General features: G+C 43.6%; 1 protein-coding gene across 1 annotated transcript; it reads left to right on the top strand.

Annotated features, from left to right (window-relative positions):
- The first annotated feature begins 796 nt into the window (after nt 1-796).
- Nucleotides 797-23,322, top strand: HAO1 (hydroxyacid oxidase 1). Its single transcript, XM_069954374.1, has 8 exons — nt 797-993; nt 6,563-6,714; nt 6,805-7,060; nt 7,683-7,858; nt 10,172-10,263; nt 13,380-13,538; nt 13,649-13,718; nt 23,094-23,322. Exons 1-8 carry the CDS (start codon nt 857-859, stop codon nt 23,159-23,161), a joined length of 1,110 nt encoding a protein of 369 aa, XP_069810475.1. The 5' UTR covers nt 797-856; the 3' UTR covers nt 23,162-23,322.
- Nucleotides 23,323-25,992: the final 2,670 nt, after the last annotated feature.

The following is a 25,992-nucleotide window of genomic DNA, read 5'->3' as shown; positions in this document are numbered from 1 at the left end:
GCTAGCAATACCCCCCCCTCCTCAAGTGGGTGGCTATAAGTGGTGGTCATGTGATGTCTTAATGGACTACAGAGGACAGTATATAGGCACAAAGTAATAAAGCATCAATAAAGCCTATGAAATGTGAAAGCTCTGCAGAAAGTAATGCTCAAGGTTAATTATATACACATTGTTATGGCAGCCTGCACGAATGAAACTAAGTCCTGCAAGAAGGTACAGTATGGAAAAAAAAACAAAAATGTAATAAAATAAAAAAGGGTAACTATAATATTTTGCAGGCGGCAGGATACGCTGTCAAAAAACCTGCCGCTGCGCTCCCAATTCAGGCACGCGCCGGATCCAGATTTCATCCAGCAGTGCAGTCATTGCAATTGCATTGCATTGCATCTGTATCGGGAGCGCAGCGGCTGGTTTTTTGACAGCGTATCCTGCCACCTCCTTAAGATTATAGTCACCCTTTAATAATAAAAATAAAGATCTTATTAAAAAAATTAATCATGTCAGAAAGCCCACTTACTGTAGGAGGTAAGCGTAATCTTTTTTTAAATTTAGTCAGAAGAAGCTGGGACTCATATTTCTTCCCATTCTTTAACACTGGCAAATTGTGTAAAACTGCGTAAGCTGAAAAAGCCAGAACACAATCTGCCAGTGATAAAGGTCCCAATTCTGCATGTAGGAGAAAGTCCATACTAAAAGCAGCGTACATGCAAACTGGAGCTTATCCATTTACAGGGAGGACGACCTCAGGTCATGTAAACATGACACCGTAATAGTTATTTATTATCTTTCCCCCCATACAGAAAAGGCCAAGGAAGCCATAGCGAGGGCTCAGTGATATTGTGGACACTGACTAAAAATGTCGGCAAAACTCATTACTGTGGATGATTTTGAGCAACATGCAAAGTGTTCTCTGAAAAAATCCGTATTTGATTATTATCGATCAGGGGCGGACGATCAGCAAACCCTAGCCGACAATGTAGCAGCATTTTCAAGGTGAGGTACTGTATAATGTGTATAGATTTACAATACTCTTCACTTTAGACCTTTTCTATGTAGAGTAATGTACTGTATGATGCTTCGACCGTATCCAGTGGTAACTTTGGCGGCAGTGTTCCTTATCATATTCTTTTTAGGTGTTTATGCACTTGATGGCACTTGAGTATTTTTACCCCAAAAATTCATAGCCTTTATATCATAAAGAAACCACAAGTGAAAATATCCCTAATAGGGGAGCATGCTCCCCAATGTTTATCTGATATATCTTACTATGTGTTCTTGGGAGCGAATTTACATTGAATGGGGCCAAAGCCAAATTGAATGATTCCGCCATCAATTCTTTTTGGTAATTTCATTTTGGCTAAAACTTGGTTCTGAAAAAAGTATGTATGCCATTCTAAGGTCTCCTAGAACTATATAGGGTACAGTCCTACAACACCTCAAAGTGTCATACCCCACTTTTATGTCTGAGGCAATGTAAAATTGTAGATTTTTTTTTTGTTTAATAGAGAATATTATAACTGTACGACTAAGAATATGGAGTAGTTGAGTAGATGCTCTTAGCAGGAACCAGTTATATACCAGTTAAAACATGAAAGCTGTGAGCTTGATGGTGGCCCCAGGCAAAGCTTCTATGTCTTTTTATGTTAGCTTCAATAAAAAAGCTGAAAAAGTTCATATGACTATGTTAGTTGCAATTTTATATGATATGGCGTATTTTCATTCATGAGAATATGTATTCCCGTCTCAGCTTGTTATCCCCTATCCATAGGACAGGGGATAACAAGCTGATTGCTGAGGGTCCGAGGGTACCACCATTCTCAAGAATTAGGACGCAACCACCTCGTAATGAAAAAAGCACTTGGCACCTGTGCGACCACCAAAACCTACACTCTATCCATTCTCTATGGGGCTACTGTGCAGACATGCCTCATATCTGTTCTTTTGTCAAGTTCTACAGAGTGCCGATTGACTTTATTTGGCTGAACTGAGACTTTATTGGGACAATTGTTCTGTGTGGGACTAAAAATGTTGTCTACATTGTCCTGCAGTGAAAGAGCAAAAGTTTGGAAAATTGACCAAACGGATTCACAATTAGACTCTGTTTGGCCAATTAAAGTCAATGGACGAACCCAACGATCCAGATTCGGACTCATCCAGTGGTTGATTTAGCCAATGTAGAGCCTGACAGAGGGGCAGAAATGTGACGTGAATACCCCCTAAGGATGATTGTAGATGGCTTTGTCCAATCATGTTGCTTAGCAGTAAATGTAAAGTCACATGACAAATCAGCTGTTGAGCTATAAAAGAAGTAGTTGAATTATATTTTTTAGGAAAACAGGGAAGGGGTGAAGCTTCTGACAAATAGTCATGAGTAGACATTTCGATCTATACACAGATATAATGTAGATCACAGCAAAAGTTGTATAAAGAATATAATCAAACAAAATATATTTATTATTAAACAAATAGAATTTAGGCGATGAGCACTTTAAAGAGGATGTACCACCAGGTAGGTCCTCTTTAACCTGACACGGGGATAGAACGGCGCCGTCACGGGGTCACGGGGAAGCCGGTGCCGCGGTCCATTTTTTGAACCGCAGCCCAGTTCCCCTGTACGGTGCCATTCTTTCCACGGTTACCGGACTGTGCTCAAGCACTGGAGGTAGGCCGGCCCGCCCCCAGTGGGAGGGAATTCCCTCCCCTCTATGACGTGGCTCTGTTAGAATTAAAGGAGCCGCGTCATAGAGGGGAGGGAATTCCCTTGCACTGAGGGCGGGCCGGCCTACCTCCAGCGCTTGAGCACCGGCCGGTAACCGTGGAAAGAACAGCGCCGTACAGGGGAACCCGGTTGCGGTTCAAAAAACCGACCGCAGCACCGCCTTCCCCGTTCTATCCCTGTGTCAGGTGGTACATCCTCTTTAAGTCTTATAAAAAACGTCAAAAATTGCAGATATAACATATAATTCTGAATTGTTAAAATGTTCCTTGGTGGCCATCAATATACAACACTTAAAGGGTTCTATGACTTGTCTGACAGGACCAATCTGTGTTGATGTTGTCTGCTTTATGAGAAGGCATGACTTTTATCAAGTCAGGCTCTATGGAGGGTTACTGCTTATTATGCAATTCTACTGCTATTATTTAGGCATTGCAGAGCAGCTTTTGCCTGTAGTGACTGTGGGGATAGTATTATAAAAGTCATACTAAAATGGCCCTTTCTATTTTATGTGCATGTAAAACCTGAAGTTGAAAGAAATTAGCTCCTATTTTTGCTGTAAGCACGTTGTAAAGAAGAAGAAGATTACTTTTTAAATTATCTATGTGATCTAGGAAGAGAAACTCATAAGGCAAATTACATGAGTCACTGCCATTTTGTATTCTGTTATGGATCCATTTGATTCAGCATTTAAAGGAGAAGTCCGGCAGATTATAAAATCCTGCAGCCGGGGCAGGGGGGAAATTAACTACAAGTACTAACATACCTCCTCCCGTGCCCGCGGTGAGCAGCAGGCGCAGGCCATAGGACCCCTGCCCGAAGGCATTTCATGTGATGACGTCACGACTCGGGAGGAAAAAGGCCTGTCCCGGATGATAGACTGGCCTCTCAGCCAGTCAGTGACTGGAGCGGCATCCCGCCCCGGTCACTGACTGGCTGAGCGGCCAGTCAATCAGTCGGGTCGCGACATGTGAGCTCCAAAGGTCCAGGAGCCTGGCAGGGGTCCCGCAGCCGGCCCCGACGCTCAATGTGGGCACGGGGAAAGGTAAATTACTACTTGTAATCAATTTCCCCCCTATCCCCGACTGCAGGTCTTTATAATCCGCTGGACTTGGGACAAACTGTTTAATCCGCCGTACTTTGTCATTGGGACAAACTGTTCTCTAAAACAGCTACCCTAGTCAGAAGATGATGGCGGTCTAGCTCTGAGAAGGGAATCCATTTTTCCTGTAGCACCGAGTGTACCATGCCTGCCGTTCAGTTGATCAGCTGACAATGCAATATATTGATGGGCAGAGTCCATGAATGTGAGAGCTGCTCTTACTAGCAGCTCTCTACTGTGTCTCCTATGGTTGGACTTTAGCTACTGTTCAACAATTGCTTTTTCCATTTAACTTTTATTAGTTATCTTTTGTGAGTCCCCACTTCTATTCTTGTGGGTACATATGTTAAAGGGGTTGTCCAGTGAAAATCTTTTTCTTTCAAATCAACTGATATCAGAAAGTTATATAGATTTGTAATGTACTTCTATTAAAAAAATATCAAGTCTTCCCATACTTATTAGCTACTATATGTTCTGCAGGAAATGTTTTATTTTCAGTCTGACACAGTGCTCTCTGCTGACATCTCTGGCCGAGACAGGAACTGTCCAGAGCAGGAAAGGTTTTTTTATGGGGTTTCATAGAAAAGTGTCAGACTGAAAATAAAGCAACATTTCCTGCAGAACATATAGTAGCTAATAAGTATGGGAAGACTTGATATTTTTTTAATAGAAGAAAATAGAAAAGTAGTAGGCGCTCTAGAAGAGGGTGAGATAATCTATATGAGATAATAATCTATGTAAGACAGTATGTAATGTACGATCATATACTTGGAAAAATCAAAATATAAGATGTATACTAGGATAAATCTAAATTGTAATAGTATGGACCATATATACGAGTAATACTAAATATTTAATATGTCACAAAAAATTCATGGACTGGTGAATCAATGTCTACAAATGCACTTCTATAAAAGACATAAATTTATAAATTTATAAATTTAAAAGACAATAATTCAATACCAATAGATGAGAAATGTTAATTAAAAGATAAAAATATAATATATATATATAAAATGTCAATATGAGCCCAGTGGAATTCGGCTGCGCCGGGCCCAGCGCAGTCAATCCACATAAACAAGTGATCCCGAATCCTTGTGCCGTATGCTAGTATTTGTCGGCAAGATAGCGTTGTCGTAATCTCCACTGTGCAATGATAGAAACAGTCTATCTTGCAAGTTCTATGTATTTTATAGGTTGTTGTAATAAAAATAGCTCAGATAAGGCTCCGTAATGATATTATGTTGTGATACGGGCCGTAGTCTTTATCGGATGTCTTGTGAATATAGCTGTTATTTAGAATCATATAAAATAGATTGGAACAATGGTGGTGGAATAGTCCACCTCTCACCCTTCTGAAGACGGCTCTCGTAGACCGATGCGGTGCTGCCGTAGTGACCTGACCATAGATGGATTTGGTCTCCCTGAGGTCTAGGTTTCCGTGCTCTGAGTTGGCACGATGCTGTATCACGTCTGGGGTGTCTTCTGAGATGTTACGGCGTCCGCGTGTTGATGAGCGCGCGCTCTTTCAAACTGATGTTTGGGATAGATGCCGTGGAGAGTATGGCTACGATTCGGGATCTTTTAAACAAGCTTGCGTGTGAATAAGAGGCTCTGTTATCCTTAAAACTTAGGACGCGTTTCAGGAGAGCTGCTCGCTCCTTTCTTCAGCAAAAAAAACCTTTTTTACGTACATTACATACTATCTTACATAGATTATTATCTCATATAGATTATCTCACCCTCTTCTAGAGCGCCTACTACTTTTCTATTTTCTTCTATCAACTACTCTTCTCCTAGCGCTGAGACAGTAGTGCACTCGAAGTAGGTGTTTTTCCATATACATTAGTGAGGTGCAGCGAACCCTTATCACTATATTTTTTTAATAGAAGTACATTACAAATCTATATAACTTTCTGATATCAGTTGATTTGAAAGAAAAAGATTTTCATTGGACAACCCATTTAACATTTACTTAAAAAATGCTGAAATTAGGATATACACAATGGATTTAAATGGGCAAAATCTTTTTTTAGCTTGTATTCTCTGGTTTTCACCCTTTCAATGGGACTGATATGCATCAAGACTAGGGATGAGTGAATTTACAGTAGGAACAAAGCAAAGCACTTCATTAGGATTGAAGTAGGAACAAAGCTGGATCCAGTCCTGCGAAACTTCTACCAGTTTCGCAGCAACCGGGAAACTGGGGACAGGTGTGGTGCTCTTATCTAATTTAGGACAACCCCTTTGATGCCCTTTTATATGGTCAGATGAGGGGGTGGGCAACATGGTGTAAAGTGAAACTGGCTCAGTTGCCCCTAGCAACCAATCAGATTTCACCTTTCATTCCTCACAGACTCTTTGAAAAATATAAGATGGAATCTGATTGGTTGCTAGGGGCTGTGTGTTTATTTTACTGAGCATTAACATAGCTGATTTTCTCACAATTTGGGGAAAAAAGGACTATTGTGATGTACAAGATGACCCCTCTTCTGCACAAATGTGACTTAAACAGTGTGACATAGCAACAGTGTGATGTCTGCTGAGTAATTGGATTCCGTCTGAGAGCTGCTTCTTGTCATTAACACATTGATTAAAGAATTGGCACAACTTGCTGCCATGAGAAAGATCCTTCTAGAACAGACTTGCCTTGAGAACAGTTGCCTAATTTCAGAAAAATGTGAAAACAAACCCTAAACATGTGTTCGGTGTCTAAAGTTTGATTTACATTTTATTGATGTCAGATGGAGATTGAGGCCTCGTGTTCTAAGAGATGTTTCTGCCACCGATCTCTCGACAACCATACTAGGGCAGAAAGTGAGCATGCCAATATGTGCTGGAGCAACGGCGATGCAGAGAATGGCTCATCCTGATGGAGAAACGGCAACTATAAGAGGTAAACTTACATCGGTCGTTACTATGAAATGGATGGTGTTAAACATAGTGTGAACATAGCCTTATACAATATTCTCTTTTTACATATTAGCCTGCAGATCAGCTGGGACAGGAATTATGTTGAGCTCATGGGCCACCTCCTCTATTGAAGAGGTAGCAGAAGCTGCACCAGACTGCCTACGCTGGATGCAACTGTACATCTACAAAGATCGCAACCTAACAAAGTCACTGGTGCGGAGGGCTGAACAACATGGGTACAAAGCAATCTTCCTAACAGTGGATACTCCTTATCTGGGGAGAAGACTTGACGATGTGCGGAATAAGTTCCAGCTACCTCCTCATCTCAGGTATTACAACATTTGATCTTAAAGTGGAAAGTCTGGTGATTTAAAAAAAAAAAAAAGGCCATCTACTGTAAGGGGACTATACAGGAGACCATCCACTATAGGGGGATTACACAGGAGGCCATATACTATAGGGGAATTACATAGGGGGTCATCTACTATAAGAGGACTACACAGGAGGCCATCTACTATAGGGGGATTGCACAGCAGGGGCGGAACAACTTACTTCTCCCAGACCCCCACCGGTGCTGGACAGGCACAGGGACAGGTGAGTTGTGGTTATTATGTTCCTCTCTGCCCCTGCCTTTTCTATAAATTATGGCGGACTTCTCCTTTAATTGTACCAGATTAGAAAATACAGTGCCACACCTGTTTACAATTGAAATTGCAGCTCAACCCTACTAACTCAATAGTGTTAAAGGAGGTTGTCTGGACGTAAGTCATAAGTAAAGATGCTGCTGGGGCTGCAGGGAACATAACAGATGTGTATACTTACCCATCCCGCTCAGCTGTCGTTTTCTTCTGAGATGTAGTATCCGCTTATCTACTAATTTCTACTAATATTTCCTTTACATCTACATGTAACCCGTTATTCTGTCTGTTAAAAAAAAATTGATATCTGAAGGATGAAAAATTTTGAGACTGAAGACTTAGCATTTTCATCAAAAGAAGGCTATGGAGACAACAGTGGTTTGGCGGTGTATGTATCTCAAGCTATAGATGCTTCTATCAAGTGGGAAGACATTGAGTGGCTTAAAGGATTAACCTCTCTGCCTATTGTAGCCAAAGGGATTTTAACAGGTCAGTAAAAGGTTATATTGTGTTACATTGATTATTATTATATTATAATATAATTATATATATCAGGGGTCCTCAACTGGCGGACCGCGGTCCGAACCCAGACCGCGGAGGCCAGCTGTCGGTCCGGCCCCCGGCTGATACGCGCTCTGTAGGGATGTCCCGGGGATTCCCTAGCAGAGCGCGCACTACAGACCTCAGTGTACGCTGCCGGCCTGTCCTTCCCGGAAGTGCAGGCCGGCGGCGTACGCTGAGGTCACTGATGCGCGCTCTGCTGGGGAATCCCCGGGACATCCCTACAGAGCGCGTATCAGCCGGGGGCCGGACCGACGGGAAGAGAAGAAGACAGCCGCAGCGGGGAACGAGGTGCTAGGTGAGTTGTTTTTGTTATTTTTTTTTCTGTCTGGGGGGCATCTACAAGGGGAGAGCGCACAGGTGGACTATATACTACAGGGGGGACCTCACAGGGGGCTATATACTACTGGGGGGAGCGCACAGGGGGCTATATACTACAGGGGGAAAGCACAAGGGGGGCTATATACTACTGGGGGGAGCTCACAGGGGGCTATATACTACAGGGGGACAGCGCATGGGGGGCTATATACTACAGGGGGAGCTCACAGGGGGCTATATACTACAGGGGGAAGCTCACAGGGGGGCTATATACTACTTGGGGGGAGCTCACGGGGGCTATATACTACTGGGGGGAGCTCACGGGGGCTATATACTACTGGGGGGAGCTCACAGGGGGCTATATACTACAGGGGGAGAGCACAGGGGGGCTATATACTACTGGGGGGAACTCACAGGGGGCTATATACTACTGGGGGACAGCGCACAGGGGGCTATATACTACAGGGGGAGAGCGCACAGGGGGGCTATATACTACTGAGGGGAGCTCACAGGGGGCTATATTCTACAGGGGGAGAGCGCACGGGGAGGCTATATACTACTGGGGGGAGCGCACAGGGGGGCTATATACTACTGGGGGAGCAACAGGGGGCTATATACTACTGAAGGAGAGCGCACAGGGGGGGGCTATACACTACTGTGGGAGCAACAGGGGGGGCTATATACTATCAGGGCAGTCACCCCCTTTGTACCTAATATCAAAGGCCTGGTGAGAGAGAAAAAAATGCCAATTTTCCCGCTAATAAGCAGCAATTCTGTATATAAATAGTTGAACGTTTGTGACAAAGTAACAAAACACGTTTCCTACTGATGTTCAGCTCGGACCTTCACCTGACAATAGACCCCGGTAAGTGGACCTTCACTAAAAGTTGTTGAGTACCCCTGATATATATTATTATAATATTATATTGTATATAATATTATAATAATGCATTATATTTATTATTAATGCATTCAAGTTCAGGGAAGAATCTAGGGAACTAATCAATTTTACAAGTGCGCTAACCTGTACAATGGCTAGGCTTGTGATAAACTGTCATCAGTGGAAATGCATGACCGGGAACTCCCACGGGTTGAAAAAAAATTAAAGGTATAATGTAAGGTAAGCCAGTTTCTTTTTTAAACCTCTTGTCAAGAGGTAAGGGAGCTACACAGGGACTATAGAGGGACTACACAGGCGGTCATCTACTATAGGGGGATTACCCAGGGGGCCATCTACTATAGAGGGACTACACAGGGGGCCATCTACTATAGGGGGACTGCACAGGCGGCCATCTACTATAGGGGGACTACACAGGAGGCCATCTACTATAGGGGGATTACACAGGGGGCCATCTACTATAGGGGGACTACACAGGGGGGCATCTACTATAGGGGTACTACATAGGTGGCCATCTACTATAGGGGGACTAAATAGGGGCCATCTACTATAGAGGGACTACACAGGGGGCTATCTACTATAGAGGGACTATACAGGGGGTCATCTACTTTGGGGGACTACACAGAGTTGACCATCTACTATGTAGGGGAACTAGATAGGGGGTGATCTATGATGTAGGGGGGTGTTATTTGAAGAAAAAAATACTTTTATTCCAGTGGTAGCAGGGTCAAAGTGAGTTTTTTTTGTGTGTTTGTGTTCTCCCTGCTATTTAAAAAGTTTTCCAGATTTAGAAAAACATCACCACTTTCTTTCAGAAACAGCAGCACTCTTGTGCTCGCTTTGAGTGGGGGTTGTGAAGCTCAGTTTTTTTTAAATGAATGGAGCTAATTTGTAATACCATATACATCCTGAAGACGTGTGGCACTGAGTCTGCAAGAAAGCGGTTGTGTTTTTTTTCTTAAAAACCTGGATAACCCGTTTAAAGAGACAGCACTCCTAATCTGTCCCCCACTGTTTTTTTTAAGCGGATGATGCCAGAGAAGCTGTTAAGCGTGGGGTAAGCGGCATCCTTGTGTCTAATCATGGCGCACGTCAATTGGATGGTGTTCCAGCCACAGTAAGTATGTGGTAAATGTATTGTATAAAGTATATCAAGGAGTGTAGATGGTACATGGGAAGCAGCTCAAATCACAGAGGTAACATGCAGTTCTACAGCGGTTCAGTTCTCCCGCCTGTTATAACCAAACACTAAAGTGTAATTGTCAATACAAAAACCTTTTTGAAATGTCATAGAGACATGTTAAAAGTTATAATCTGTCCGAGTGTGCACACCCATAGTGATCAGGATAGCAAGAGTCAGAAAAAAGAGTCAGACTTAAAGGGAACCAATCACGCCGAAATTGCCCCCATTGATAAGGAAGCGTGCTGGTACATCAGCCAGCACGCTTCCCAAACATCCCCCTGTCCCCTCCGTCCCCTCTTTTGTTAGCCCGTAATCTTACTTTTGTGATGTCCCGCGCCGTATGCTAATCAGCCCCAAGTAGTCAAGGTGGGCTGAACTAGTCAAGGTGGGCTGTACTAGTCACGGTCCTGGGCGCTGTAATCACGCCCAGAGGGGCGTGATTCAAAGACCTTCGCTCCGCCGACGTCATCTCTGGCCCGCGCTCACGTCGTCGGCGCGCCGCGTCTTTCGCATGCGCAGTACGGCGGGAGAAGACGCTGACGTACTGCGCGTGCGCGGCGTGCGGAAGACGTCGGCGTTGGAACGCAAGCGCCGCCGACGTCTTCCGCACGCCGCGCACGCACAGTACGTCAGCGTCTTCTCTCGCCGTACTGCGCATGCGCGGCATGTGAAAGACGCGGCGCGCCGCCCACGTGAGCGCGGGCCAGAGATGACGTCGGAGGAGCGAAGGTCTTTGAATCACGCCCCTCTGGGCGTGATTACAGCGCCCAGGCCGTGACTAGTACAGCCCACCTTGACTAGTTCAGCCCACCTTGACTACTTGGGGCTGATTAGCATACGGCGCGGGACATCACAAAAGTAAGATTATGGGCTAACAAAAGAGGGGACGGAGGGGACAGGGGGATGTTTGGGAAGCGTGCTGGCTGATGTACCAGCACGCTTCCTTATCAATGGGGGCAATTTCGGCGTGATTGGTTCCCTTTAAAATGAAACTGTCAGGACGGGACAGGTAGGGACAAGACACGAGATTGGGCCCTAGGTCTGAACCCACCCTCTGTCCCTACCTGCTTGCCTCAATCGGCCCTAGGCGGCCGCGGACAACCACATAGACGTTCCCTATACCGAGTACATGAAACACAGAACAAGATAGACGGACAAACACAATATAGGATAGTCAAACAGGCAGGGTCAAGACCAAACGGGCAGCGCAGTACAAAACAAGTAACAATCGGATAGTCAAAAGCCAGAGGTCAAGTAACACAGTCGAGCAAGGAGAGGGCATTAGGACGGGAATAGCAGGAATAGACAAGAGGGAGCTGGGACCAGTGTATTAACCTAAATAGCCAGCACTGAGAGACTGCCTCAGCTTTGCTTTATGCAGACCGGTGCTCTGATCTCCCAAGCTTCAGACAAGCAGATTAATCTGTCAGTCAAAGAACACTGCTCAACTGCAACAATCAAGGCCAGTAGTGAGCAGTGTAACACTAGCACTGCCAAGAGGCTGAAAGGAAAGCAGGTGTGTCAGACAAAAGGCAAAACAGGCCCTGTTCACACCAGGCTCAGTGCACATTCCTGACAGAAGCTTGATGGAGCCCAACTCTTTTTTTTTTCTAACTTAGAGCTGCAGTGCATCCTCTACTCGCTTTTTTTTCCAATGGGTATGGATCTGAACACTCAGACCTGGACCAATCAAAACTTTCAACATGTCTCTATGACACGTCAAAAGCTTTTTGTAAAGGATAGGGGATATCCAAGATAAAGAAAAGGATAGCTGCTTTCTTCCAGAAACAGCACTACCATATTTTGTGTGGTATTGCAGCTCGGTTCCATTAAAGGAATTGTCCAGAAAGCAAAAGACAGAGTGGTAAAGGGAGAAGTCTGAAAGTTGTCAGAAAACATTTGAGTTCACCTGTAGTTCTCAGAAGGTCAGCTGACCTAGGACAGACCACTTTCTCTGACACATTAAAAATTATGGGGGAGATTTATCAAAGGAAATTTTTTGTTGTTGTAAAAGGGCCAGATGCGAATAAATTTGTTTGCAAACTCCTGTTTTGCAAATAAATTTTCACATCTAGCCATTTTATGCCCATTGTGCCAGTGGGACGAGGAGGGAGCAGAATGGGGAGCGTGGACTCTAGGTCCAAAAATTTCATAATTTTTCTCTTGGAAAATAAATGATAAGGAAACCTGTGCCAGCTCTGAGCTGGTGAAGGTTTCCTTCCATGTGCACACAAGATTTATGCAGGGGCATTGCGCCTCTACATAAATCGCCGGCACTGCAGGGACATTTTTAAGCCAAACGCAACAAAACATAAATGTCGTCCTATGATTTTCTGTGAGCTAATGATCCCATGACCTAGATATTAGGGTATGGGCACACTATGGAATACACATAGAGACTTCAAGTGGATTCCGCCACACGTCCCATAGACGCAATAACATTTGTCGGTGAATTCAATTGTCAATTCTTTGGGGCGGACGGCAGAATTCGCTGGTGAATATCATGAATAATATGAGTCTATGGGACATTTGGAAATGCAAGTGGAGGCTGTGAAGTCTCTGCGCGTATTCCGTAAGGTATAACAAAGTATAAATGTATTGTATCAACCTGTGGTTAGGCCAGGTAGCTGAGACTCTATGCTGGTGTGCACCCGTCATACCTCAAAAGTTGAAAACAATAGTAAAAGATGTAGGATGGTACTCAGTTGCTTGGTGTATATAGCTATGAAATAATAAAATGTAGATATATAGGTATATAAGTATAAAATATACTGGAGGTGTTTGAATAAAAGAAGTATGTTAAAATATTTAATGAATAGCTAAATGTGTATATACCCTAACAATGAGGCAAAACAGATGGCACCATTGGATTAGTGACAGTAAATGTGTATGGTATAGATAAAAAAAAAAAAAAACGAGTAGATCTTGAACGTAATCTCTTAGCACAATAAAGTGTATAAAGAAATGAAAACAATTAAGTAAAACAAATTGGAGTCAAGGGTGGAGAAGCAAAGAAAAGTTTTCTACTTACCCAATGTTTTTCCGTGCAGATTGATGTGCTTGAAGACATTGTGAAAGCAGTGGAGGGGAAAGTTGAAGTATATCTTGATGGTGGCATAAGGAAAGGAACAGATGTCCTGAAGGCTCTAGCATTGGGTGCCAAAGCAGTTTTTATTGGAAGACCTGTATTATGGGGTTTGGCCTATCAGGTACAGTAGATGTGTAGCATATTTAGTAGGGCATAGATATTAATAATAATAATAATAATAATAATAATAATAATAATGATATTTACTAATGTTTTCTTTATTAACACAAGGGTCAACATGGAGTGGAAGAAGTTCTTAGTATACTCAGAGAAGAATTCCACTTAGCAATGGCTCTTTCAGGTATGCCAAAGCATCTCTTTTTATATAAAATAATAACTTTTGTAACCACAGACCATACAACCATCACCGTGTACTAGTCAGCCTGTGATTTCTGCAACTCTAGTTCACCAAATCCATTATCCAGCCAATTAATGTCACATTAAAAAGGTTGTCCCGGAAGAAAATCACTCCTGTGGATAGGGAAAAAGTAGGAGATCGCAGGGGTCCGACCTCTGAACCCCCCGCCAATCCCCATATTGGGCCATTGGCTTCTGTATTATAAATAGAGCTGTGGGTACGGCACACGACCCACAGCTCTATTCATTCCTATGGAGTGACGGAAAGAGCCAAGTATGAAGGAAGAGCAATGTTCTAAGCTCTTTCCGTCGGTTCCATTGGCATGAATAGAGCTATTGGGCATGTGTCCTACCCACGGCTCTATTCATAATAGAAAAGCTGAGGGCCCGATTTGGAGATTGGCAAGGGGTCCACAGGTCGGACCCCCTGGGCCTATCCTGTGGTTAGGTAAAAAGTGATCTTTTTTTTCCTGGACAATCTCTTTAAAGGACAACTCCAGCCCAAACTATTTTTTATTATGTTATTACTTACGGAAAGTTAGACAAATGTCTAATGTACATTAATTATGGGAAATGCACATATAGGGCTATTTCCCTTAACTTAGTAGATTAGGAAGACTTCAGACTCTCTAAAAAAAAGATGACGTCATGAACAGGGGGTGTAATTACAATTGAGTGTCCAGCAGAGACGCACTATATATAGAAGTCAATGAGTACCATTGACTTCTATATATAGTGCGCCCCTGCTGGACACTCCATTGTAATTACAATGGATGTGTATATAAATGTAATACAGTATACAGTGTTTTTGATTGAATAGATTTATGGAATACTTTGGGGAGCAAAAAGTATTTGCTCCCCAAAGTATTCCATAAATGTAATCAATCAGTACATAACAGTAAGCCCGCCGAACTGCCGCCTGCCTGCCGCTACCGAACGCCCGCCGCTCTGTACTACACTCAGCTACTACTCTCATGGTGATGGCAGAGTAGTAGCTGGGTTATATCACCGCCGCCGCCGCTGATGCTGCTGCTGATGGGCGCAGGGGGAGCCGCTCATCACTGTGCAGCTATCATCCCCCTCCGCTCCCCCCTCCTCCTCCGGCCAAACTTTACACTATGTGATGGCTGACTCCCAGCCCGGCCACCAATTTCCGATCACACATACCGTCTCCCGGTGATTCCTGGTGTCCCCGGCCGGCATGTGTGATCGGAGAGCGTTAGCCGGGCGGAAGTCAGCCATCACATAGTGTAAAGTTTGGCCGGAGGAAGAGGGGGGAGCGGAGGGGGATGATAGCTGCACACTGATGAGTGGCTCCCCCTGCGGCCATCAGCAGCAGCATCAGCGGCGGCGGCAATATAACCCAGCTTCTACTCTCCCATCACCATGAGAGTAGTAGTTCAGTCTAGTCCAGAGCAGCGGGAGTTCGGTAGCGGCGGGAGGGGGGGCGGCAGGCGGCGGTTCGGCGGGCTTACTGTTATGTACTGATTGATTACATTTATAAATTACTTTGGGGAGCAAGGACACTTGCTCCCCAAAGTATTCCATAAATGCATTCAATCAAAAACACTGTATACTGTATTACATTTACATACACATCCATTGTAATTACAATGGAGTGTCCAGCAGGGGCGCACTATATATAGAAGTCAATGGTACTCATTGACTTCTATATATAGTGCGCCCCTGCTAGAGATCCATTGTAATTACACCCCCGTTTCGTGACGTCATCTTTTTTTCGAGAATCTGAAGTCTCCCTGATCTACTAAATTAAGGGAAATAGCCCTATATGTGCATTTCCCATAATTAATGTACATTAGAAATTTATCTAACTTTCTGTAAGTAATAACATATTAAAAAATAGTTTTGGCCGGACTTCTCCTTTAATATAATAGTTATGTAATAGAACCATAAGGACATTTCTTATTGTAGCTCTATATCTCTCCACGACTGCACTTCATTTTCTACATTGGACTAAACATTATCTAAATTGCAACAAGAGAATTGCTGTGTGGTTTTGCAGTAAAAATGGGAGTTTTTCTGCACCAATAACAAACTTCTCGTAGCTGATGTTAATTTTAAAAACATACTGACCTAATAGCACATCATGTAAATGCAGCTACCCATTGACCGACAATGCAACTGTTATGTGTGAACTCAGCCTTAAAGGGGGATATATATCCAGGATTAGAAAAAGCTTAGTTGTTTTCTTCCGGAAACAACAACACTCTTGTCCTCAGTTTGTTTGTGGTATTGCAGCTCAAGTGAATGGAGCTAAGTTGCAATACGATACAACAACCCGAGGACATGTTTGGCTTTTTTTTTTTTGGGGGGGGGGGGGGGGGGGGGGAAATGCAGCTATTTATTTTTCTTTAAGGGAACCTGTCGCCCTGCAAATACTATCTAAGCTATAAGCATCATATTATAGAGCAGAAGGAGCTGAGCTGATTGATATATATCTTTATGGAAGAAGATTTAGTATAACTTGTAATTTATTGTTTGAAATCTCTGAAGTTTCCATGCTAAGGAGTCCAGTACATTGAATGACACCGCCCACTGGACTCCTTACCACAGAATAAGCAGGGATTTCAATGGACATGTTGCAAGTTATGCTTAATCTTGTCCCACAAAGATATATATCAATCTGCTCAGCTCTTCTTGCTCTAAAACATGGTGGCCATAGATAAGATAGCATTGTCTTGGTGACAGGTTCCCTTTAAATCCTGGATAATCCCTTTAATTAATCACTTTCCTTATTGCTATAATATAGCAGCTATAGACTTCTATAGGCTGTAGCTTTAGATGCTTCTAAGTTCATATGGTTGTTTTATTCTGTAGGAGTCCACATTAAATATTCAGACACTTTACTATGATGGAATCCTATACGATGCTGTATGGAGATAGCATACAGCAGCACATTAACCGTTAGCAGGATTATAGTATGGAGCCATAGGGCCCCAATACATAAAGCGTCATGAGGCCTCTACTGTACTACAGTATGCCATGTTCAGACGCTGTATGAACATTGGCCAATGTTTGACACAGCTGGTGTTTAACGTGTCAAACAATGGCCGGTGTCTCAGATGTTCACCCGGCTGATACTGCAGTATTGGATGGGTGAACATCACTTCATTTTAATTGAAATGTTGGCAAATTTTGATGTTCCCGCACTCCAATTAGCCATAGAGCACAATGTAAAGTACGGCCGAAAGCCGTACTTTAAATTGTGTGAACAGGCTATCTTGTACAGCCACTATTCACTGAATAGCAGCCGCACAAAATAGACTTGTCAGTTATTTTGTGCGGACGCAGAGAACAACGACCATAGTGTGTCCAGTGTGTAAACCCTACGGCCATTGTTCCATACACACTAGTGTGATTTCACACTGTCAATAAACAGCGGCTGTTGTGAAAATGCATGATGTTTCCATTATATATTGAGAATAGTAATAATAATAGTAATATATTTGTAACAACTTACTACAGATGATTATTATATACCATCTTGCTATGAACATAGTTTGTCCAGCTAACCATGGTCCAGAAATACACTTTTCCCCATAGAGCTTCATCCTAATTAGCTTGTGATGTATTCATAGAGCGATTAGCCCCGGCATTCAGCACGTAATACCCCATAAACCCACCTTTATTTGCCCAGTTCATTAAAAGAGGATTTATAGCAGGTGTCAAGCTTCTCTGTCACATTACAAGGAATGGTTTTACCCAAGACAAAGGTGTTCAGGTAATGACTGACATGTTCAACAATTCCGACTTCAACCTATTTATTTACTGTTCTTAGGTTTTAATCTCTGCATTGAAAGCAAGTTCTTTGTAGTTATTTTGATCTCTTCAAAGACAAGACAGCTAAAAACTAATAAAAATTACATTTTCACTGCGTTAAAGGGGACCGGCCCTATTTTGGTTTGGTTTGTACTTCTAATAACTAGAGATGAGTGAACCTTGAGCACGATTGGGTTTATTCAAACCTGGCATTTGATTACCGGTGGCTGCTGAAGTTGGATGCACCCTAGGGAGTCCTGGGAAACATGGATACAGCTTTTGGCCCATGGCTGTATCCATGTTTTCTAGGCAGCCTTGGGGCTGCATCCAACTTCTGTAGCCACTGGTAAGCAAATGCTGCACGCTCGGGTTCGGATAAATCCAAGTCTGCTCAGGGTTCATATATTTCTACTAATAACCAATGTAAGGGAATGTTGACTTAAAAACAGTTTTGGACTGGCCCACCAGAAGACCCGTGGGCCCCCAGCTTAAAAAACTGCACTAACCCTGACTAACATGTCGTTTCTCACCGGTTCTTCATTGGTGGGCCCCCTGGATAATCTCCTCTGGTGGATCCCTGACAGGGCCGTTTCTAGGGGCGGGCGAGCCGGGCCACCGCACGGGGCGCCCACAGCTAGGGGGCGCCAGGCGGCGCCCGACAGTACCCAGCCTGCAGCGCCCGCATCATTAGGACTGGCCCGAGGATCTGGAATCTAAGTTTCAGATCCCCTGGCCAGAGAGACCTTTAGCTGTGCGTACAGCATGCACAGCTAAGGGAAACAGTGCTGGGGCAGAGACAGAGGCTTCCTGTGCAGGCGGCTGTGTATGACAGGATGGCTGCCTGCACCGGAAGCCAGAAGAGGACGGGACTCACCGAGAAGAGGAGCTGGAGGCTGCAGGGTGACAGGTGAGTATCTGGTGGGGGATCCAGCACAGAGGGAGCCCCGATATGTCCCGATAAGCCTGACGCCCCCCCCCACGATAAGCCCCGCCCCCAACGATAAGCCCCACCCCCGGTGCCAGAGCTGACAGGTCACCCAGCTCTCCCCTAATCCTGAATGTCCGTATAATGGAGGTCACCCAGCTCTCCCCTAATCCTGTATGTCAGTGTATAATGGAGGTCACCCAGCTCTCCCCTAATCCTGAATGTCAGTATAATGGAGGTCACCCAGCTGTCCCCTAATCCTGTATGTCAGTGTATAATGGAGGTCACCCAGCTCTCCCCTAATCCTGAATATCAGTATAATGGATGTCACCCAGCTCTCCCCTAATCCTATATGTCAGTGTATAATGGAGATCACCCAGCTCTCCCCTAATCCTGTATGGCAGTGTAATGGAGGTCACCCAGCTCTCCCCTAATCCTGAATGTCAGTATAATGGAGGTCACCCAGCTCTCCCCTAATCCTGTATGTCAGTGTATAATGGAGGTCACCCAGCTCTCCCCTAATCCTGTATGTCAGTGTATAATGGAGGTCACCCAGCTCTCCCCTAATCCTGTATGTCAGTGTAATGGCGGTCACCCAGCTCTCCCCTAATCCTGTATGTCAGTATAATGGAGGTCACCCAGCTCTCCCCTAATCCTGTATGTCAGTATAATGGAGGTCACCCAGCTCTCCCCTAATCCTGTATGTCAGTATAATGGAGGTCACCCAGCTCTCCCCTAATCCTGTATGTCAGTGTATAATGGAAGTCACCCAGCTCACCCCTAATCCTGTATGTCACTATATCAGTGTATAATGGAAGTCACCCAGCTTACCCCTAATCCTGTATGTCACTATATCAGTGTATAATGGAGGTCACCCAGCTCTCCCAGCATCCTGTATGTCAGTGTAATGGAGGTCATCCAACTCTCCCAGCACCCTGTATGTCAGTATAATGGAGGTGACCCAGCTTTCCCAGCATCCTTTATGTCAGTGTAATGGATGTCATCCAGCTCTCCCAGCATCCTGTATGTCAGTGTATAATGGAGGTCACCCAGCTTTCCCATTATCCTGTATGTCAGTGTAATGGAGGTCATCCAGCACTCCCAGCATCCTGTATGTCAGTGTAATGGAGGTCATCCAGCTCTCCCAGCATACAGTTTGGGACCTTATAGGTGGGAAAGGAGAAGGAAGTTTCTGGAAGTGCGGATCCTGAGATGTTTGTCTGGCAGGTTCAGAAGAGATGAATTGTAGCTGCAAGAAACCATCATGGAGGCCGGAGCCGGATGGAGAGAAAAAGGGAAAGTGACGCCTCAGCGCTTTTATCAAAATTCGCCCTGTTGCCAAAATGACCTAGAAACTGCCCTGATCCCTGATACCCTAGTCTGACACTACCTACAAACCTTTATCTCAAACCAAGGTTCAAAGCTATAACCACACAAAGTACAACTTCCTATCCCATATTACTCAGACAACCTATTGATGGGAATAACTACTATGTAATGCTTGGTTTCATCTGTGTAAATTGAACATTTATTGCAATGTTTTCCCCAAAGATTACAACTTATCACTGGAGGTTCCAGCAGAGGACGTGTTGTGTTCAGTCTGTTGTCAAGGGATCTGTCTAAAGTTCCCCATTAGAGAGGCGCCATTCTCAAGCAAACTTGGGTTCATCCAGACAAGAGCATGCAGCATTTGATTAGTGGTGGCTGCAGAAGTTGGATGCAGCCCTAAGGCTACCAGGAAAACAGATACAACCATAGGCCATAAGTTGTATCCATGTTTTCTAGGACTCCCTAGGGCTGCATCCAACTTCTGCAGCCACTGGTATCCAAAGGCTGCATGCTTGGATCCAGATGAACCTGAGCGTGCTTAAGATTCACTTATCTCTGGTCCCCATACACCTTATACTTTTTTTCGCCCATACCCACAGCTCGAGGTGGATCCAGCTATTAGTGTATGTGGCTGTCCCGACAGATGATGTCTGTGGAAATAGGGGTTAGGCGTGATGGAAAATCATTGCCTGACCCCTTTATTCTGGGAGAAATAAGCTCCATGGCTCTGGCTCAGCTCTTCCTTATACATAGAGAATACAAGAACAATTGGCTATGCCAAGCTTTCCTGAGTATGAGGAGGACGGGAGAGATTGAAGGTCTATAGGGACCTTAAAGGACCCCATACACGTTAGTCAAAAATTGTCTGAACCTGCTAATGAGACAAGCACGCAATTCTCCCCTCATAGATGATATTAGGTAAGAGAAGGTTCGGACAGGTTGGATATCAAATGCCTAACTCTTTTGTTCTCAGAAACATAAGCCTTTAAAAAAAAGTGCAACTGCGGTGTCCCACCACGGGTGTTTCCTGTCTTTACACCCCTCGCAAAAGTCTGTACTTCAAAGTAAAAGTGGTAATGAAGTACTACCTAAGTTTTGCCACTAGATGTCACTAGTATGTATATTGTGAACCTAAGTATTGCACAGCTGTAGGTAACTAAAGGGTTATTGTTTCTAGGATCTGTGCACCAATGGGAACGCTTTCTTTTTTCTACCTATGTCTATCCTTTTCTTTCTCTTGCACTCTCTTTTTACCAACTCTCAGACGCTGTAGGAGGAAGTCACATGGGGAGAGGAAGTGTAGCCACACCTTAGTGATCCTTACTCTAGCTTTGGTAGAGGATGGACGCAAGCCAGAAAGGTCTCTGCAGTAGCCAAGTAGGGCCCTGGCTTATGCCAGGTCCCCTGGGGAGCTTTTGGGTCGGTCTCTGTAGTGAACGGACAAACATAAGATACCTTAACACTCTTTTCTTGACATCAGCACTTCCACACACTATGCAGTGCTGAACGCATACTTAGAGAGGGATCATCCCAACCCATTCCAAGAACCAGTCTAAAAGTGCAGGACAGTACCCTGAAGAAAGAGGAACTGATCCGGACAGAGCAAAGTTGCTAGAAGCCTACGTACTCTCTACTCTCATATTCTACTTAATAATATAATAATAATAATAATAATAATAATAATTTTTATTTATATAGCGCCAACAGATTCCGCAGCACTTTACAATTCTGGAGGTACATACATATACAAAAAAAATCGACATTACAGAGATACTTATAATTATCCATACATGAGGAGTGAGGTCCCTGCTCGCATGCATGAGCTTACATACTATCAGGAGGGGGTGCGAGACAAAATGGCAGAGGGGCAAAGTGCATCGTTGTTCTTATGGTCCAGCCATCTTTATGAATAAGGCAGTGCGGGTAAGGGGGGGTGAACCTGTCACCAGCCAATGCCTGCATGCACAGGTCTAAGTGCTTAAATGCTTGGTGTGTGTGTGCGTGTATGTATGTGTCTGTGTGTGTCTGTGTGTCTAAAGTTCCGGCAGAGCACACTTCTACCCTGGGTTGGGACTCTCTCGACATCCTCCTCTCTACCTCTCCGAACCTCTTCTACCTCTCAGCACGCAACTCAGTCAGCACGGCTGCACCTCTCCTTGAGCTCTTAGCACAGGTCGTTTCACTAAAGTTTAAAGTATATTATAAAGTCAAGATTTTACTGTATATCACTGTATTAAGCTTTCCTGCAGTAAAGAAGAGTTTATTTTTTTAACTGGACTCAGTGGTTATTTGCTAAGCACCTACACAGCCATTGCATCTGCCTTTGGTCATCTCCACTTTCTGTGGGTGGCTGTACCAATAGTCCGGGTGGGTCACAACTCCACTCCGGACCACCGTGATAAGCGCCCAAGGGACCTCTAAACATAAATACACTTATACTTTTTTTTTAGATGCATTTATAATTTGAGACTTTTTAAAAGGCAAGAAATTTCTCTGAAAAAATTTGCCAAAGTGATACTACACAAGTGTTAAAAAAAGAAAAAGAAAAGAAAAGCTAGAAATGTAAAGTGGAAAAAGTACAAACGATACATTAGGAAGTTGGCACTTTTTATTAGAAAAATGCTCTGTTCTAAAGATATGGAAAGAGGTATCCTGGCACATGCTTACTCTGTAGCTTGTTTCTTTGATATAAAACTAAAGATACAAGAAAAAGTAAGCCAGATGACTGGAATACTTCTTTCTGCATTGTGCTTCGGAGCTCAGTCCTTCTCCACCTGCACTGCAGCAAGCCTTAGAGTTTTCTTGAAAAATGACCAACAACTGCAGTTGCGCTGTAGAAAGTATACAGAACTGACACCAGATGGCGCTGGTTAACTGTTAATGTTTATTAACATGCATAGGGGTTTCTCTTGTCTAATGGACTGTTCTCTATGGTTATGACATTACTCTTCTGTGTTATCCCGCATCTTGATACATATGTACATAATGGTCTGTATGTTCCAAATAAGATTGGATTTGTGAACCTCTGCGTGTGAGCTGAGCATTCTCTTATATAGTATGTGCCAAAGTGTCCACAGGGCGTGGCTAATGGCCTCAAATCTCTAGAATTTTCGTCCCCAACAGCACAGAAGTTGTAGTTTGTTGTTTGACTAAGAGAGAAAAAATTGTACATAATGTAATAAAGCGACAAAATAATGTTTATCATGAATGTTATCTCAACACCGTCATGCACATTCACATTATTCTGCGCTCTGTGTTTTAGACACAATATTTATTTTTCTACAGGTTGCTGTAATGTCAAAGAGATAGACAGGTCGTTTGTTTATGAAGACCCCTTTGCTGCCAAAATATAGAACAGTACAGAACACCTAAAAGACGAAACGTAAAGCAACTAGAGACGAAGACACTGGTGTCGTAAATGGTGGAAATAAGCAGAATGAGAGAACATGATATTGCCTGTTATATTTCATCTTCTGTGTATTTTTATTAAATAATAAATCATGACACTCAATAATGCTGTTGTTTTGGCTAATGGATATTTCTATGAACGGGTTTATTATAGTATGTCATGTGGATGTACAACTGGCATGATGCTGTGTGTAATAAAGGGGTTCCCATAGATATAATGATATTGCTATGATATTACTGAAACAGTGGATCATCTAAGCCACAATTGGTTTGGTTCTGGCTAGACTGGGGTTTGGAGTCTGATTGTCTTTCACTATTAAACGGATATTCTGGATATTTATATTTAAAAGGGCACAGGGTGGATGGAAAAGAAACCGAAAAATGCATACTCATCCGCCCCTGATCCCCCACCAGCGCTGATCTCATATAATGACTCTTGCTGCTGAGTGCTTGTGCTGCTCTCAAGACAATCACGGACTGAGAAAGGTCACTGCTATGCCCCCTGATTTGTTGAGCAGGCAATTCCTGTGCATTGAGGGTAGTGCAGGAAGAGCTCCGCACTGTTGTAATGTCACTGGCGCAGGATTGAGGGCAGGCGAGTATGTGTATGTTTTTCTTTTTCTTCCTAAACTGAACTTTTAATTATAAAATTAACTGTGTTGACAACCCATTTCACCTTGATCGCTAGATCGTCCGGTCGGCCCATAGAGGATAGCAGCGGTCTGCTGCCGCCGCTCCTATTCCACGGAGCGACGGCAGCAAATCGCTGCTATCACTGTTGTTTGTTTTTAAACATGTTTAAAGACAATTGACAGCAACGATCAGCCGATATTATTCATGTCGGCTGATCGTTGCCGTCTATTACACGGGACCATTATAGGCCAAATACGGCTGATAATCGTTCCGTGTAATAGGGCCTTAAAAGAGGCAGAATTTCAAGTGGAATCCGACACGCTGACTCCACTCGTAAGTCCCACCTCTTTTGCTCTGTGTGCAAGGGCCCTGAGACAGAAAAGTCCAGTAACAGTGAACTTTAAACTGTCAGCTGCAATTTACACTCCAAGCTACTGACATTGTTAGATAGCTCTTAGGTCAAGGAGACACATGGTGCCTTTCATTTATCTGTCTGTGCTTCCAAAATGTAGAAAAATGCTTTTATTCTCCTGTGCAAAATGTCAATAAGGTTTTGATCTGTAGCAAGTTGAAATGCTTCCTTGATCCCCCTCCCATCTTTATTTCTGTAGGCTGAGACCCACAAAGGGAAGCACAGATGTATATATGAACGGATCCATGTGTCTCCTTGACCTAACAGCTATCTAACAGCTATCTAGCTATGCCAGTAGATTCAGTAGCCAACAGATTCACTTTAAGTGGTTTACCAGCTACTCTATCCCGTCCAATCATCTTTAAATAAAATATATTTCTAATGTCTCCTGAGTCTTTCATAATCTTTCCATCTATCCTACAATAAAATGACACCAAACTTGTAAAATTCTAATATTAAAAAGCAAAAGAAGTTCTAGGAAACAGCTACATTTTTCCACACGATAGAGCCCGGCTGAATGAGGTTCTTCAAGTCTTCTTCTGCTTTTCCATCTGCATCATGGATTAGCTTCTGTTAATAACCTAATACATATTTACATGATAGAAGCTAACGTTCCATCTATAGCTATGCCTGGAATGTTCCGTATGCCCTAACAGCATAACATGAGAGTTATTGCCATGTGGAGGATCCAGGCTTTTCTACCGTGTGTACCTTACTAATGTTAACATACCGAACCCTACACTAAGCCTAAATTGGTAATGTGTGAGTATAAAAGATTTCCACACGCTATACTACAAATGAGTCAGAGCACTGAAGTAATTCATTATGGCAGAACAGCTCTCCTTACTACATCCAGTGTTTCTTGTCTTGTTGAGGAGTCTGGAAATACTGAGGACGTCATTAACGGCCGCCATAAAGATGCTTTTCAGCAGGTCCACAAACATTCATCAAGAACCTCAGGTGTTAAGTTCGACTTTCTCCCAGGACTCTGGAGTCTATCTGCGGAACAAATACAAGGCTCACGCGAAAGTTCCAAGCCGTTACTTAAAAAGGAATTAAGAGAAGAAAATCCTGGCTGTAAAAACACAGTCAAATCTGCACGAGATCTATCAAAGGAAAGTAATCTCCTTCAAGCAATGGGAGTGTTTGGCTTAATACATTTGGTCAAGGTTGTCTGCTGGGTTTCACATGGATGGGGGAGGTTCACGTTTTTAATGTAATGGGCTGAAACATATATACATGGCTTCAATATATAGTATATAAAAGAACATATGTTTATATTAGATTACTTGATATTGTAGTCTTGTGTAAAAGCTAAACGTTTAGAATTAAATATAATTAAAGAGACTTTAACTAGTGGAGAGTTGGGTTTAGCTAACATTAAAGGAGAAGTCCGGCAATTTTTAAACTCTGGCAGCCGGCAGGGGGGAATTTGATCTGGAGTGGGAACTTACTTCTCCCTGTGCCCGCGGTGAGCGGTGGGACCGCCCTCGGGACCCTTGTTGGAAGTCATTTTCCCCATAGCTAATGGACTGGTTGCTTAGCAGCGTCCAGCCCCCGTTACTGACTGGCTGAGTGGCCAGTCCATCAGTTGGATCGTGATGTGTGCAGGGCTGGTACTGCCGCTCACAACGAACACGGGGAGAGGTAAGTTCCACTGCTGATCAAAGTCCCCCCTGCTCCTGCCAGCTGCCAATTTTTTTTTTTAAATCGACAGACTTCTCCTTTAAG

Source organism: Dendropsophus ebraccatus, chromosome 15, assembly GCF_027789765.1.
Source record: "Dendropsophus ebraccatus isolate aDenEbr1 chromosome 15, aDenEbr1.pat, whole genome shotgun sequence".
Lineage (NCBI taxonomy): Eukaryota > Metazoa > Chordata > Amphibia > Anura > Hylidae > Dendropsophus > Dendropsophus ebraccatus.
The sequence above is the reverse complement of the archived record's forward strand: the minus strand, read 5'-3'. Positions and strand labels throughout refer to the sequence as shown.